The sequence below is a fragment of the Carya illinoinensis genome, chromosome 5 (assembly GCF_018687715.1).
Source record: "Carya illinoinensis cultivar Pawnee chromosome 5, C.illinoinensisPawnee_v1, whole genome shotgun sequence".
In the NCBI taxonomy this organism is placed as follows: domain Eukaryota; kingdom Viridiplantae; phylum Streptophyta; class Magnoliopsida; order Fagales; family Juglandaceae; genus Carya; species Carya illinoinensis.
The window spans coordinates 30,354,342-30,370,941 of NC_056756.1; the positions used below are offsets into that span (position 1 = coordinate 30,354,342).

The 16,600-nt window shown below is 37.4% G+C and overlaps 1 protein-coding gene across 1 annotated transcript; it reads right to left on the reverse strand.

Moving 5' to 3' along the window:
* Positions 1–5,173: 5,173 nt before the first annotated feature.
* Positions 5,174–6,669, reverse strand: LOC122308870 (vinorine synthase-like). The gene has a single exon (XM_043122142.1). It carries the CDS (start codon positions 6,641–6,643, stop codon positions 5,348–5,350), a length of 1,296 nt encoding a protein of 431 aa, XP_042978076.1. The 5' UTR covers positions 6,644–6,669; the 3' UTR covers positions 5,174–5,347.
* Positions 6,670–16,600: the final 9,931 nt, after the last annotated feature.

The window sequence follows — 16,600 nt, forward strand, 5'->3', positions numbered from 1 at the left end:
ATGTTTTAGTAGAATAATCTTTCCCCCAAATGATAAAAGCTTTCTTTTCCACCCTCCCAATTTTTTTGAATCTTCGACAAGAAACCATCAAATAAATTAATTTTGAGCCGACCCACATACAAAGGAATACCAAGATAACCACAAGGCCAACTCCCCTCTACAAAACCCGATAACCTCTTTATATCCCTTTTACGAATCAAACCAATAGAATTAGAAAAATAAATCGTTGATTTAGTTGGACTCATCAATTGCCCCGACATCTCTTCATACCGATGTAAAATTTCCATAATCCTCCTAATAGCAACCTTACCACCATTGGCAAAAACCAAAACATCATCCGCATACAAAAGATGCGAAATAAGTGTTTCACCACCTGAATGATAACACTTGATTCGACCCATCCTGAATTGTTGATTCACCATGCGCGAAAGAATTTCCTGAGACAAAATAAACAAATATGGTGATAGTGGATCACCTTGCCTTATTCCCCGTGATGCCTGAAAGAAACCTTTAGAGCCACCATTCAACATAATCGAGTGACAAGGAGAAGAAATAGCATTATATACTAAATTCCTCCAATTCTCAGAGAAACCCAAACGACGTAAAACTTCCATAAGGAATTTTCAGTTAATACGATCATACGCCGTTGCAATATCAATCTTCAACATCACGTTCCCATCTCGAACCTTTCAATTTATTCCTTGTACCAACTCCTGTGCCAAAGCCATATTGTCAAAAATACTTCTTCCTGAAATAAACGCCGCTTGCTCCTTCGAAATAATTTTACCAAGTACCGGAGCCAAACTATATACCATAATCTTTGTCATGATCTTATACACCACAGAACAAAGACTAATTGGCCTAAATTGCCCAAAACCAACAGGCTCCTACACCTTAGGTAGTAAAACCAATTGTGTTGCTCCGAAAAATTTTGAAAAAGGTTGCCCTGCAAAAAATTCCTTTGCCATCTCCACAAGGTCCTCTTTCACAATATCCCAAGCTAGTGAAAAGAAAGAAGCCGAGTAACCATCTGGACCTGGACTGCTGTCTATTGGAATAGACTTTAGAGCCTTCTGCACTTCTTCAACAGATGGTTGTTTACACAGTTCTGTATTTTCTGCTGCAGTTACAACCATATGCAATAATTCCATTTATGGACCCTCTGTATTAACACTGGAACATGTAAACATTTGCTGAAAATAGTTTACTGCTTCCGTATGAATCTGATCACTATCGTCCAGCACTCTACCATCTTCCAACAACATTTTTCCAACTTTATTCTTTGAATGTTTAACTCGTAAAGCAGCATGAAAAAACTTTGAGTTGGAATCCCCTTCTAAAAGCCATTTTATCCGTGACTTTTGACATGCCAACATTTCTTCCTGGTTTATCCATTGCAAATGTGACTGTTTAGCTTCCAAAAGCTCCATTCTGTCTGCTCCAAACCAGTCTGTACCAGCTCTTCTTCCAGCAAGTGAACCCGGTCACCTAGTTTCTGAATCTCCACATCAACACGACCAAACACTTCTTTATTCCATTTCATTAACTCGCCTTTTAAATATTTCAATTTTTTCCTAATCCGCTCCATAGCATTTCCCTCAAAAACCTTATCCCAACAACTTTTCACCAAAGGAAGAAATCCCTCATGTGTACCCCAAATACGGAGACTGGAAAAATTAAGCACTATAGGCGAATGATCAGAAGATGTCCAAGGCAGATAACACAAACCAGCTCCCTCAAACTCATTTAGAAATTGCACATTCACCAGAATACGGTCTAATCTCGCCCAAATCCTCCTACCACCAAGCCTTCCATTACACCATGACAATCGGTTTCCTTTCGAATGAATATCCAATAATGCACAATCATTAATGCAATTATTAAAATCCATCTTTGCCCGAGGTGCCTGAAACACCCCTCCTACTTTTTCACTATCGCTACAAATAATATTTAAATCTCCCCCAACCAACCATGGTAACCCTTGAGGATTTTGAAGCCTGAGATATTCCCATAATTCAACCCTTTTATCCTGGAAGCAACTAGCATACACAAAAGAAGCAAACAAACGTCTCGACCCAAATGAAAACCATCCTGAAATAGCTTGATCCGAACATGAAGACAGCTCAAAATCCACCTCCTTTGCCCAAAAAAGCCAAACTTTCCCACCCACTTCTGAATTATTAACAAAAAATGGCATTCTCAACCATCTCGCCCATCTACGACATTTATTCGCACTAATAAAAGGTTCTAAAATAGCCACCACCAACGGACGACTTTTATTCAAAATACACTGAAGTCTAAATTTCGACGAATCAATGCCCCTAATATTCCAAATAAGAATAGACATAAAGAATTAATTTTTTTTTGAGCGAGTACGACGCTCCAGAGCAATTATAGACTTCTCTTTCCTCAACCCCTTCACTTTCTTTAAAGGTATATGCAATTCTAGATTAGAATCAAAATTCGTTTCCGCCAACTCATTTAATTCTCCCTCTTGTTCTCCATCAGAAACTGTTCGGAAAAGGCCAGTCGCATTCCTCAGGTCAGCTTCTATAAATTAATCTTCTCTAGCCAACCTTCCCATCTCAAACTCCAAGGCCTTATCCACCAAACGCAAACCACTTCTAGGACCCAATTTACTCATACTCTGTTCCATCTCTGATTCAGTGCTATCTTCACCGTCCACATCACTCCATTTAGTCGGGCTCACAGCTTGATTAAATACCGGTAGTATTACCTCTAGCAACCCTGCATGATCTTTATCTTGTCTACATCCCTCCTGGTTCCGTTGTACAGCATTCAGCATAGATATTTCTAACTCTTTCTCTATTTCCCCATCCTCACACTTCTCATAAGCCACACCAACATTTGAAATAAATAAAACTGCTCCCTCTTTTCCAACCTCTTCCTTTTTACGTGAATGAATTCTATTCAAAATCTCCATCCGCCGAGACTTTGATGATTCTCCTCTTTCCACTTGCGTTGTCTTCAACCCATCCTTCTTTGCTACATTTTTTACTTCTTTCCATATCACTTTCCCTGTTTTTGTATTTCCCCCATCTAAATCAATAGATTTTTTCTGCTTCAAACCAGTTCCCCTTCTGCAGTTAGCATCATTATGCCCTTGTTTTCGACATGAACAACAATACTTTGGAAAAGCTTCATAAAAAACCTCTTGATAATGACTTAGCCGACCATGAGGAGGGCCCAACCAAAACAATTTCCTTAGCGGAACAGAAATATCTATCTCCACACAAACTCGTGCCATTTCAGGCCGTGTAACACATGCCGTCGCATTATCCCTTTTCAAGAATTTTCTGAATCCATCTCCAATACTCCTTAATATTGATTCTTGAAAATAATTTGGAGGAAGACCTGGTAAATTTAGCCAAACTGGAAACAGAGGAGAGTCTTCCTCTTCTATAAAATCTGGAGACCAATGGAATACCCTGAAAGGTACCCCAAGCACCTCTGAATTTTCTCTTGACATAACCGAAATAAAGTCTTCTTCTTGACTCATCCTCACCAGAATATTTCTTGGATTTTGCAGTTGCCCAATAACTGTTATTTTTCTCAAACCCCAATGAGCTTGAATAAAACCCCTGATTTGGTCAAGAGATGGCCTTCTCCGTAAAAATTTCAAAACCAACGAAAATCTGAATGGTTCAGCCGATAGTTGCACCTCTGTTTTTGGAAACACAAAAAACATCTCCCCCTCGTGGAACTTTGGATCCCTATGCGGAATCACAACTGAAGGAAGCATCTGTGGATTCGAACCCACAACATCTGCAAACCGACGAATATGTGCCTCCCCTTGATATGTGGAACTATCCACTCTGCCTTCTCCAATCTCTGGTTGAAAAATCCCTCCTTTCCCACAACCCCCCACTGGTGGCTGAGGGCCAGCACCCAAAGCCATGAAAGAGCACCCAAAATCGCCTCAACGTTTGAGAGAAAAAAGACCTAGTCCCCTGTAATGTTACGACATTTTAATGGTCACAAACTAAATAGTCTCTAAAATAAATCAAGCTAGCCCACCAAGCCTACAGAATTAAAAACTCAAATCTTATTACAAATCTCGAAACACCAAACAAAACATTTAAATCATATTTTACAAGTAACTTATACATACATGACATCAACACGATAAAAAATTAAAGGTCATGAGGTGATATCTGAAGTAGTACTACTCATCAATAATTTGATATTTTAAATATATATAAAGTCATTTTTAAAGCTTAGTTTCAGTACCAAACAAGTACTATATATATAGCCAATGTGTGGCACTTCCACCATTAAAATTAAACCATTAATATCACTTAACTTATGCTTGATGTTGGGATGTTTTTAAAAATGACAAAAATTTTGAATGAAATTGAATGAATTAAGAAGAAGCCTGATCTGTGCAGTTGTACCAATCATTTTCCATTATTTTAACATTAATTTTTGCATAATATTAACTTTACTATATAGTAGTACAAAAAAATATTATATTAATTGAAGAAGAAAATTATCAACATGATGAGTTTTTTGAGAAGTAAATTATATTAAAATATCTCTCTATATTAAATGGTCATGCACTGTCATAAGACACCTCTATAATATTGTTATTATATTAATTCAGGGGTTTATCATTTTATATAGCCAATGTGTGGCTACCGGCTCCTCTAAAAGTCAATCCTTCAAAGTCAATCACGTACTTAGGATTTAAAAGGAAACGTGTGTGCATATATATATATAGCCAATGTGTGGCTACCTGCTCTTCTAAAATAAATATATATGTTCTTATAAGCATTATTTGAACATAAATCAAGGGTTCGATAATAGTAATTAAGTAATACCAATAATCCATCCAATGGATAAGTATGCATTAAAATTAATACTAAGCGAATCGTATGATGTAATTAAATCCATTTGAAAGTTGCTTAATTATATGTTCAAAATTAAACGTATAAAATTAACCATTCAAACAACTTCGCACCCTTCAAGCAGTTGTTCAAATCAACATTAATTGATGGTCAATATCATCATTCGGACATAAATTAAGGTACAACCCGCGTTTTCGTGATGAAAGAAAAGTTCTCTCAAAAATTCATACATAATGCTTGGGAAATATCATTTGGAATTCGAGAGGTTACAAAATATCATTTTATAAATACCGATTACTAATCAAACTTATTTCACACACACACTTTGAAAAGAAAAGAAAATACATAAATCATACTGATCTTATAATATTATATATATGCCCAAGCCATATATATAGATCATATCTAATAAATTTTAAAGGCATTCAATCATGCCCATCAAAGCATCCAAGTACGTACTATTAGGAGGTCGTCATAGCCTAATCAACGGAAATCTTGGCCGAAGAAACATAAGCCAGAAGCTCCTTGTCAACTTCAAATTTAGCCATGTCCTCCTCCTCCAAGTTAATCCATACTTCTATTCCATTCCCTTCTTTTGTGTCAAAGAAAGTAACTAGATTCTTGAACAGCAATCTAGCTGATCCTGTCCAGACAGGCTTCCCCCATCCAAAATCAGCTTCATATGTAGGAAACCTACACAAGCTGGTGAAACATAAGTTAACCACCTCTCCTTTCCTTAATCGTTCCATGTCCAATTGAAAGGTGAAGTTCGCACCACCCTCTCGATGACTGTTAACATAATTTATGTCAGCTTTCCTTATGGCATCTCTCACTGGAAGAACCATTCCGTGAAAGCCATTAGCATTGTCTCGAGATACTTCAGTACCCGTGCCCACGCTCATGTTCCCAAAATAATTTTCCGAAAGTGGTGGGTTCATCCTCGTGCGTAGATTTGCAGCTTGAAACACGATGTAGGACTTATTGGGGTTCGCTTCCGGGTGGGTGGCAGCCAAGAGGCGACTGAATATGAAAGCTGATAAAGCCTCCACGCGAGTGGGGCTTGGGTACTTGACGCTCGAGCTGTCACTACTGTATTTGGCCTTAAGACTCGCTATAGTGGACGAGTCGAAGACAAATCTCTTTATGGAGATATTGTCCTTTCCCGTCCCCCTACCTGGATTATAGGTGGGACCCGATTCCGGCGGGAAGATCATTGCAGATTCGAACACTGGAGTAGCTATGTTGCTATCGCCACGAGCAATAGCAGCCCAACTATTTAGGAACAAGAAGAATGAAGAAGCATCCATAACCTTGTGGGCGAAAGTCAGTCCCATAACAATCCCACCACAGTTGAAAACACTGACTTGAACGGCTAAGGGTAGTTCATTATCATCGTCCAAGTCGTGAGGCAAGAATTTGATTTGCTCAGATGGGTTTGGATCCTCAAGAAACTTTGAAAGAGTACAGCTTACCTTGGCTTCCACGTAGTGGACACCCTCATCGTTGCATTCAATGTAAGAATTGCCCTTAACTCGCCCTGCTAGCGGGTAAAACACTGCCAAAGCCTCGGACAAAGATTTCTTAATCCGATCTTGGCGATCTGCAAAACTGTTGAGATCACTATCGGCATCTCTCGGATAAAACAGAACATAAGGCATGAAAATTTGAGGTGTTATTTGATCTATGAAGGAGAGAGTGTAATGGCGGAGGTGGAGTGGGGTCACTGAAGATGGCTTGATAGTGTCGTGAGAGATAACTTCGACATCTACCTTCATTGTTTTCCTTGTGGCCGTAATGGCGTCAAAGCTATGTACCAGTTTTAATGGAAATTAAGCACAGCTTGGCCAGTATATTTATAGAGAGACTTTGCTGCTATTTCATCAGAGTATACGTAGGTGAGTGGTTGAGTGGCCCTCCGATTGGTTAGCACCGTTTGACAATCAAAATGATTGGCATCGTTTCTTCAGTAGCGGTTTAAAATTCGAAAAACTATTTTATGTGTTCGTGTTTTATAATAATATATATATATTTGAGCATAATTCAACCGCACCCATCCTTCCGAATATTGAAATATTTTTAAATCCAAGTAATCGCATTCATAGATTCGGTTCTCGCTCGCTTTGAATAAATAGTAGGGAAGACAATATCGAGCGGCACGCGAAGATAATGGCATAGACAACATGCTATGGATTGAATCGTATGATCGTATATATGTACATTGCGGACTAAATTATTGTCCGACCCATCTCAATGCATTCCACTCCATCTTCTAGAGCATGGTGTATTTAGAACTTTTCAGTAAGGGTCCAACTCTATCGATTAACTACAATATTATACATATTATCTTAAAGAAAGTTCAAGTAGTATTTGAACTATAATCCAAAACGTACACTTGTCAATTTGAGATTTTTATAAAATGTTATAATTTACTACAAGAATTATGGTCATTTGCATCGCAATGTTTGGTTGCAAAAATAAGGAAAAATCAATGCAAATAACTTTTTGTATCGATTTTTGATCGTTGACAGTTGGATGTAATTATTTGGTTATTTTTGAGTTTCAGCATCCAGCTGATGAAATAGTAGCTAATACCTTACATTTTGTATCGATTTTTATTTGCTGCAAAAAATCCAAAATTGGTTGGAATTAGTCATGATTCCAACCACTAATGTGTTTGGATGCGAATAGACATTTGCATCCATAATAACTCGATGCAAAATAACTTTATTTGGATGCAATTGGTTCAAACAGTCTATCATATTTGTCCATTCGCATCCATAATAACTCGATGCAAAAAAAAGTTTGGATTGGACATTCGCATCCACAATAACTTGATACAAAATAACTTTATTTGGATGCAATTGGTGCAAATAGTTTATCATGTTTGTCTATTTGCATCTATAATAACTCGATGAAAAACAAAATTTGGATGCAAATGGACATTTGCATACATAATAATTCCATATCCAACAAAAAAAAAACCAAAGTACCATAGAAATAACAACTAAATTTAATATGAAAATTTTTTGATTAACCCATTTTGCAGCCACTAGATCACCATGTACACTGCATTTCCTGTATTTTCTAAGTATAGTCATAACAAAAATATAAACTGCAAGCATTCCATTGAATCATGAGAGCATAAAAATCATGAAGACAAATCCAACTATTATTAACAAGTATCTACAAATTGCTGACACATGTTTAGATGTTTTGCTCTTTCATTCAGCCAAGTCAAACTCCACATGTATATTAATTTATATATATATATATATATATATTATAACATGTTACATGTGATGGGTAACAACCACTCAGATACTTAGCCAGTTGCCCATTTCCAGTCAAGTGTTATTACATAAATAACTAAATTCCATCCCATCAAATTCTAACCAAAACATCTAAATACTTGCCATGTACTAAATTAGTGGAGGGTAAGCTTTAACTTCCAAGGGAATGTTGGGGAAGCAGGTGTGGGTCACATTTCTTCAAACAAATTAAAAAACCACTTTCAGCATCTCTCTATCATTCTTAGTTCCACCAAACTAAGTTGAGCATTTCAGAAATCTTTACCATCAACTTTTCCCCTTGCTTCTTTCAGGGCACCAACCAATATGCACATATAAGCAGCCACATCTTCAGCATGCATACTGAAGAAGGTAAAATCAAGATCACTTTCACCATTAAAAATCTAGATGGCAGCCACCAAATAAAGGACTAGAGAACAGAAAAATTACTTGTAAAAATAGTAAGGTACCTTTTCCACACTCGTTGCACTTCCAACAGCATAACAACCCAAGAATTTGGAATTCAAAATACCAAAAAAAATTGAGCTATTAACAGCACCCTCTAAACATTACCAAGATAATAGATGGTTCTTATAATAATTAATAAGTGCCATTGAGTTTTGATGGGCCCCAAGGCAGATCAAGTCTTAAGAATCAATTACAAGATTAAGAGCCACGAAGATTAAGGGAGCAATACAAGAATTGGTGCAATCCAATTGGGATGAAACTAGCAAGAGCCCAACACACATGATGGGCTTGAAAGAATGAGAACCAGTTTTGATCCACTTGATCCAAGCTATGGAAGACACGACTTGAGCCGATTGTTATTAAAGACCATGGACTTATTTATTTCATTGAAATGGCTTATTTTATTAGTTAAAGGAATTATTCTAGAATAATTGGGCTTGGGAGATGTCTAGCCCATATGTCTTATTTCTAATGAACTAGGGTTTTAGGGAAGGCATTGTATTTGGAAAGTTATTAATTTATGTGAACTAGGGTTTTAGAAGTTACTGTAGCGCGGCACTGTTCACGCTACAGTACCGCGGCACTATTCCTTTAGGGTTTTGGGAATTGTTTATTTAAGGCACTTGTAGCCTCATTTGAGAGGTAAGACATTTTTTATTGAATTTTCATTGTGAGTGAGTTTTTCTCCTCGTGTTCTTAATTGAACTCTTGAACTTATCAAAGGTAAATCACAACCTTTGTGGCGTTCCTCCTTGTAATTTGGGTTCTTGAGACGGGATTTCATTGGGTCTAGATTTTAATATAATCTAGGTTCTTGGAACGAGATTTCAACGGGTCTAAATTCTCCATCCATAGACTTGAGTTTGGCGTTCTTGGGTTTGTTTTCCAATATTGTTGTTGGGTCTCAAAGCGAGTCGATTGGGGTTCACATCATTTGGTAATCAGAGCAAGGTTTCCAATCAGGTCTGATTCTATCTTTATTTATTGTATCGTTAATTCTAGAGCTTCATTATTCTAGGGTTGCACAAAAAAAAAAAAAAAAGTGCAGAAATTCGAATTTCCTAGGGCTGCCAAATTATTCTATCTTTTGGGTTGAATGTTCATCATCATAGGGTGCCTAAATTCCTTGTTTGAGAGCTGCCAAAATTTGCACCATCTAGGGTTTGAAATTTCTAGGGTTTCATTGATTCCCTTCTATTTTCCTTGTCAATTTGTATGTGTTTGAATTCAATTGTTTGTTTATCACAATTGAATATTTCTGTTCGTGGTTGAATTGTTGAGAAAAGAAAAGAAAAAAAAAAGGAAGGGAAAGGAAAGGAAAGGAAAAGAAAAGAAAAGAAAAGAAAGGAAAAGAAAAGAAAAGAAAAAAAAATAAAGGAAAAAAAAAATTCGAAAAAAAAAAGGAAAAAAAAAAATTCGAAAAAAAAAAAAAAAAAAGAAGAGAAAGAAAAGGATTTTTGGTATAGGTTGTTTGGAATAGTTTGGCTTATGAACTTGAGTGACTTGACATTGATTGAGCCATTTTTAAAGGGGCTAAATACATTTTTTTCTAGTTGGTGTCTTGTTTTGTAATTACTCTTTCCCTCGTATAATTTCCTTGATTCTCGTGTCATTGTTGTTCCTTCCGTGTTTCTCTTATTCTTGTTTCTTGGATCTAATTGCTAGTTGGGATTAAACAAGGTTGCTTTGTCTTGATTGTGTTCAATTAGTTCTGAAAGAACTTGAGTGGGAAAACTCTTGAGGTAAAAGGCAAGAGAGTGTGAGATCATTATCGGGAAAAAGCCAATTAAGAGTGAAACACGAGTGGAGTGCCATTATTTGAGTGTAAACACGTGAGGGAGAGCGTGTGAGGTCTTTTTCCACTAACATTCTTTTTTGTGCAGCACATACAATGTCTCATTAAAGTGACTCATAACCAAAGGGAATGTCAGACAATTCATTCTTTTTGTTGCAGTCCATGCAACAAAAGTTTGAAAGGCTAAATTTGAAGTTGGGGGAAGTGATGGATAAGATGGAACAACAAGGTGCATTGATTAGAAATTTGCAAAGTGGGAGAGATAGGAGGAGATGTGAGCCTAGTATTGAGAATAGGTACAATAAGAATGAAGAGTATGGCGAGTCTCTTGTTAGGCGTGCTCCCAATACAGAATTTAAGATGGATGGTATAGAGCAGCAAAGAGAGAACATTTTTCGTACTAGATGCCACATCAACAACAAGGTATGTAGTATGATTATTGATGGAGGGAGTTGTACTAATGTTGCTAGCACTACTTTAGTTGAGAAATTGAATCTACCTACTTTGAAACACCCTAGACCATACAAGTTGCAGTGGTTGAATGAGTGTGGGGAGGTTAGGATAAATAAGCAAGTGCTAGTTTCTTTTTCAATTGGGAGGTACAAGGATGATGTACTTTGTGATGTTGTGCCTATGCATGCTGGCCATATTTTGTTGGGGAGGCCGTGGCAGTGTGATAGGAGAGTGATCTATGATGGGTTTAGAAACATGTACAGTTTTGAAAAGGATGGAAAAAGAATCAAACTTGCTCCTTTAACTCCAACACAGGTCCATAAGGACCAACTGAAGTTGAAAAGTGAGGTTGATCAAAAAAGAAATAGTGAGGCCAAAACCTCAAGAGAAGGAGAGAGTGAAAAGAACAAAGAGAGTGAAGAAAAAATAGAGAGTGAAAAGAATAAAGAGACTGAAGCAAAGAGAGAGAGTGAAAAGAAAAAAGAGAGTGAAAAGAAAAAAGAGAGTGAAAGAAAAAAAGAGAGTGAAAAGAAAAATGAGAGTGAAAATAAAAGCTGGAGTGAAGAAAGTGAGAGAAAAACAAAGAGAGAAGTGAGTTTTTATGCTAAGGCGAATTTTACTACTAACGGATTTAATGAATCTTTGCCTAGTATTGTTATCTCTTTGTTGCAGGGATATAAGGTCGTAATTCCTAGCGGAGTGTTTGGTGGATTGTCATCTATTAGAGAGATAGAGCATTACATTGATTTTATGCCAAGTGCGACAATCCCTACTCAACCTTTCTTTGAAGAACATGAGTCCTTGACGCACTTGAAAGGACACTGTAAGTTGAATAGAATGCATGACAAGTGGGTGCAACTCATTGAGACATTTCCTTATGTAACTAAGTACACACAAGGTAAAGAAAATTTTGTGGTTGATGCTTATGCAAGAAGGTACGTCCTTGTCATCATTATAGATGAAAAGTTATTGAGACTTGAATATGATAAGAACTTGTTTGTTAATAATGATGATGGCATGGCTAGTGTGTATGGAGTACGTAAGAAAGCATTGTTTTCTCATTTATATAGACTAAATTGGTACTTGTTTAGAGAGAAAAGATTTTGTGTGCCTACTAGTCTTATGCGTGAGTTGCTTGTGCATGGATGTGGTCTGTTGGGAAATTTTGATATAAAGAGGATTTTAGACGTGTTGGATGACCATTGGTGGGAGTACTACTTACCATTCATTGAATTTGCATATAATTGGAATGGTCATTTTGGTGCAAAGAAAACTTTAGATGTGTCTCATGAACATTTGTGGGAGTATCATTTGCCTTTCATTGAATTATTGGATGGACATTTCTTTTGGCCTAAGATGAAAAGAGACGTCAATTGCATTTGTGGCATGTGCATTACATGTAGGAAGGCCAAGTCTAAGGTTTTGCCACATTGGTTGTATACACCTTTACCCGTTCCTAGTAAACCATTGGTAGGCATATCTATAGACTTTGTTTTGGGGCTGCGTACAATTAAAAGGGGTAGAGATTCTATTTTTGTGGTTGTGCATAGATTTAGCAAAATGTCACATTTCATTCCATGTCATAAAATTGATGATACCACAAACATAGCTAACTTATTTTTCAGGGGGATAGTGCGACTTCATGGTGTACCTAGGAGTATTGTTTCTAATACTCAGCTCTTATGCACTGTTCTTCATAAGAATTTAAAAACTTGGGAGGATTGTTTGCCATTTAAAGAGTTTGCATATAATAGGACCTTGCATACTACTACTTCATATTCTCCTTTTGAAGTTGTTTATGATTTTAATCCACATAATTATTTAACTCTGATACTTTTGCTTGTGGATGACAGAAGTAGCTTGGATGGACATTTCCAAATTCTTGATAAAATTAATGATATTTCATATCTCGTGGATCTTCGAGGTATGTATCATGTGTTTCCTATTTTCAATATTACTAATCTTTTTCCCTTTGATCCAGGTGGAGATTCGAGGTCGAATCCTTTTGAGGAGAGGGGGAATGATGGGCCCCAAGGCAGATCAAGTCTTAAGAATCAATTACAAGATTAAGAGCCACGAAGATTAAGGGAGCAATACAAGAATTGGTGCAATCCAATTGGGATGAAACTAGCAAGAGCCCAACACACATGATGGGCTTGAAAGAATGAGAACCAGTTTTGATCCACTTGATCCAAGCTATGGAAGACACGACTTGAGCCGATTGTTATTAAAGACCATGGACTTATTTATTTCATTGAAATGGCTTATTTTATTAGTTAAAGGAATTATTCTAGAATAATTGGGCTTGGGAGATGTCTAGCCCATATGTCTTATTTCTAATGAACTAGGGTTTTAGGGAAGGCATTGTATTTGGAAAGTTATTAATTTATGTGAACTAGGGTTTTAGAAGTTACTGTAGCGCGGCACTGTTCACGCTACAGTACCGCGGCACTATTCCTTTAGGGTTTTGGGAATTGTTTATTTAAGGCACTTGTAGCCTCATTTGAGAGGTAAGACATTTTTTATTGAATTTTCATTGTGAGTGAGTTTTTCTCCTCGTGTTCTTAATTGAACTCTTGAACTTATCAAAGGTAAATCACAACCTTTGTGGCGTTCCTCCTTGTAATTTGGGTTCTTGAGACGGGATTTCATTGGGTCTAGATTTTAATATAATCTAGGTTCTTGGAACGAGATTTCAACGGGTCTAAATTCTCCATCCATAGACTTGAGTTTGGCGTTCTTGGGTTTGTTTTCCAATATTGTTGTTGGGTCTCAAAGCGAGTCGATTGGGGTTCACATCAAGTTTCTTCATCATGCCTTCTTATCTATTTGAATTCTTTCATTAGTACAAAGAGTTTGGAATTCATATTTCCTGTAACATATATTAAACTAAATTTGTTAAACTAAATGCAACATTGGAAATGTAAACCTGATCCAACACAAAGGGAGTACATATATATGTTTAGAAACTGAAAACATAATTTAATGAGATGATCCAAATGACCGTGCTAAGTTTCACTATTTGTTCTACAAATTAAGCACATCAAGAAAGTCCAAGTGGCAATTGAGACAAATTGGTTTAATAGAATAGTCATTCATTCATCCAAATGAGCAGTTTCAGAGTACTATAGTAAAGAAAAAACTGATAGTGTTCATGGGTCAATTGAAAAATTCCTAGACTTAGAAGCTTGAAAAATAGCTACCTTTATAATTGAAAAAAGTAAGACTCTTTAATGAAAGAGTCATGATATTCAAGGAATGTATCATGTAAATGTTTTGGCACATCATGAACCTGTAATAAGAAAAATTCTTGTGCTTAGCTTCATATTTATAGACAGCCCACTTCTATACATTTTTCTTAACTAAATATGCCGCTAGTAACTATTAAAAAAAATCATAGCTAAGTTGCCAGGATAAGCCAACTTACACATGCATAGCAGAATGCAGAACAAGATGTTGCAAAGGTGCCATCCATGCAGACCAATGCCTCTTTCTTGTGGCAAAGTTCTGAAACATGCTTGACGTCAAAACATATCAAGAATGGATTGGTAGGAGACTCTGTGAAGAAAAGTTCATTGACCTTTTGGAATTCCCATCTACAGCTGACCCATTTCTTGTCAATTACAAGGTAGTAAGCAAAAGAGGTAAGTACATAAGCAACAGTTTTGCCCATCCAATCTCATAGAGTTTTTTAAAAGCCAAAAAGAACAAATCCATGTCCTCAAATAACTCAACATGATTTCCACCATTTGACAGTCTACACTAACAAACTTCTCTTGTAGTAACAAGCACATGTAGAGTTACCTACCTCAACATGATGTCAACCCTTTAAAATTTTTCCACCTAACTAGTCCTTATAAAAAACTAGTGTCTTGGAGGCAATTGTTAGGATATAAATTTATCAAACTAAAAACATACAAACAAAATGAGATTATATAATTTGATTGGAATTGCAAGAATAGGTCACAAATTATGCTGCTTAACATTTCTCCTTTTGGGTATCATAACAGTTAAATTATGAGGGCCACATTAAGACAAATATTCATGCTATGCCTAAGGTAGGAGAAGTATATTAAGAAAAATATGCATGCATGCTGTCCAATAAAGCAATTAATCAGAAATGTTCAAGAACAATCAGTCATACAATAGCAGCTAACATGAAATACTGAAACCCAAAAGATAAAACCAAACGCTGTTGTTCCCCAAAAAAATGTGTTACTAACAACAACACTCCCCCTAAATTAGCACTAAGCTCCCTCTAAATTAGTACTGTATTACTCCCCTTTTTTGTCACAACTGGCAAAGGGTCTCAATCATCACCATCTGCAGGACTGCCACCATCCTCATCATCCTCATTAAGTTGCTCTTCGATGCTGTTGAAACATTGGGTCACAAACTACTGCAGGTTATCAACTTTAACATCTAGGCTATGAACTGTAGCATCTATAGTATCGAACCAGGCATCAAGGCGGGCTCGATACTCAAGAACCTGCTGAAGGTTAGGCTCGGTTGAACCGGGTGCCGAAGTGGATGGTGTCGAGCTAGACGGCTGAGAACTAGATGGCCGAGAGCTCGAAGGTTGAGAGCTGGATGGCCGAGAGCTCGAAGGCTGAGAGGAGGGAGCGGGAGGATGCTTAACAAGGAGAGGGTGCGGGGTGGTGTGAGCACGACTAAGCTGTACAGTCCTACGACCAATAGGAGCCTTAAGTGCAATTCTAGGCTCCTGTGGAAGAAAAACTACTGACTGTGAGAGGGCTAATAGGGTGATTAGACAAGTTAATGGAAAACCAGTTCGTGTTTTGGAAGACCGAAAAGCCTCAAGAATGACCCGACACAGAAGACTTCCTAGATTAATGGAGACACCATTGATCAAGGCATATAGAAGAGTGGCGCGGTCAAAACCCACATCACTATGATGACCAGTAGGATCTAGATTAGTAAAAACAATCCTACTGAAAATGAGGTAGTCAGGTGTAAACGAGCAGTCAAAAGAGGGGTCGGAGGAGATGTCTGTGTATAGGGATACACTGGATGGGACACACAAGGGGCATTTAGCAAATCTACTATCATGCCCAGAGTCACCCAAAAGAGAATGTTTTGGAGACTGACCTCAAACAAGCCATAATCAGATATGACATGAATGTTGGAGTAAAACTCTCGAACCAACTCCACAGAAAGAGTGGGATGACCAGTGGTCAAGGCCTGCCACTGGTGAGACTCAAAGATGCGAGGAATGATGGTCTCGGTAAGCTCAGCTAGAGAGACTTCACGCTCGACTATAGGAGTAGGATGAGAGAAGTTATGAGAATACAACTCCTGTACCTGTGCATTATGGAAATGGGCTCGAGCGGGTGCAGGGGGGTTGTGGCGAGGACGAACACATCGAGACATGGTTTTGGTTGTAGACAGAGTCAGTGATGTTAGACAAGGCTAAGGGTCAGTGATGTTAGACAAGGCTAAGGTAATGTGAAGAACTGATGAATGCATGTCTAATATGTCAAATGCATTATGATGATAAAATCCAAAGCTTGACCTTCATGCCAACCATGCCAACTAACCATGACTAAAGTGCTTGATGTCTATAAAAGCATTTCAGCAAGCATGTGGTGAACATGCTAAACGAATTATGCCAACCATGCTGACACAAGCAATGCCAACCAACCATGTAAGACATGGTGCATGCCCATGCCAATGCCAATGCAAGAAGCCCAAAGGTGAGTACCAAGCAT

What these genes read in the sequence shown, in the direction of transcription:
- LOC122308870 (XM_043122142.1), bottom strand. Translation starts at nt 6,643, where the DNA reads ATGAAGGTAGATGTCGAAGTTATCTCTCACGACACTATCAAGCCATCT.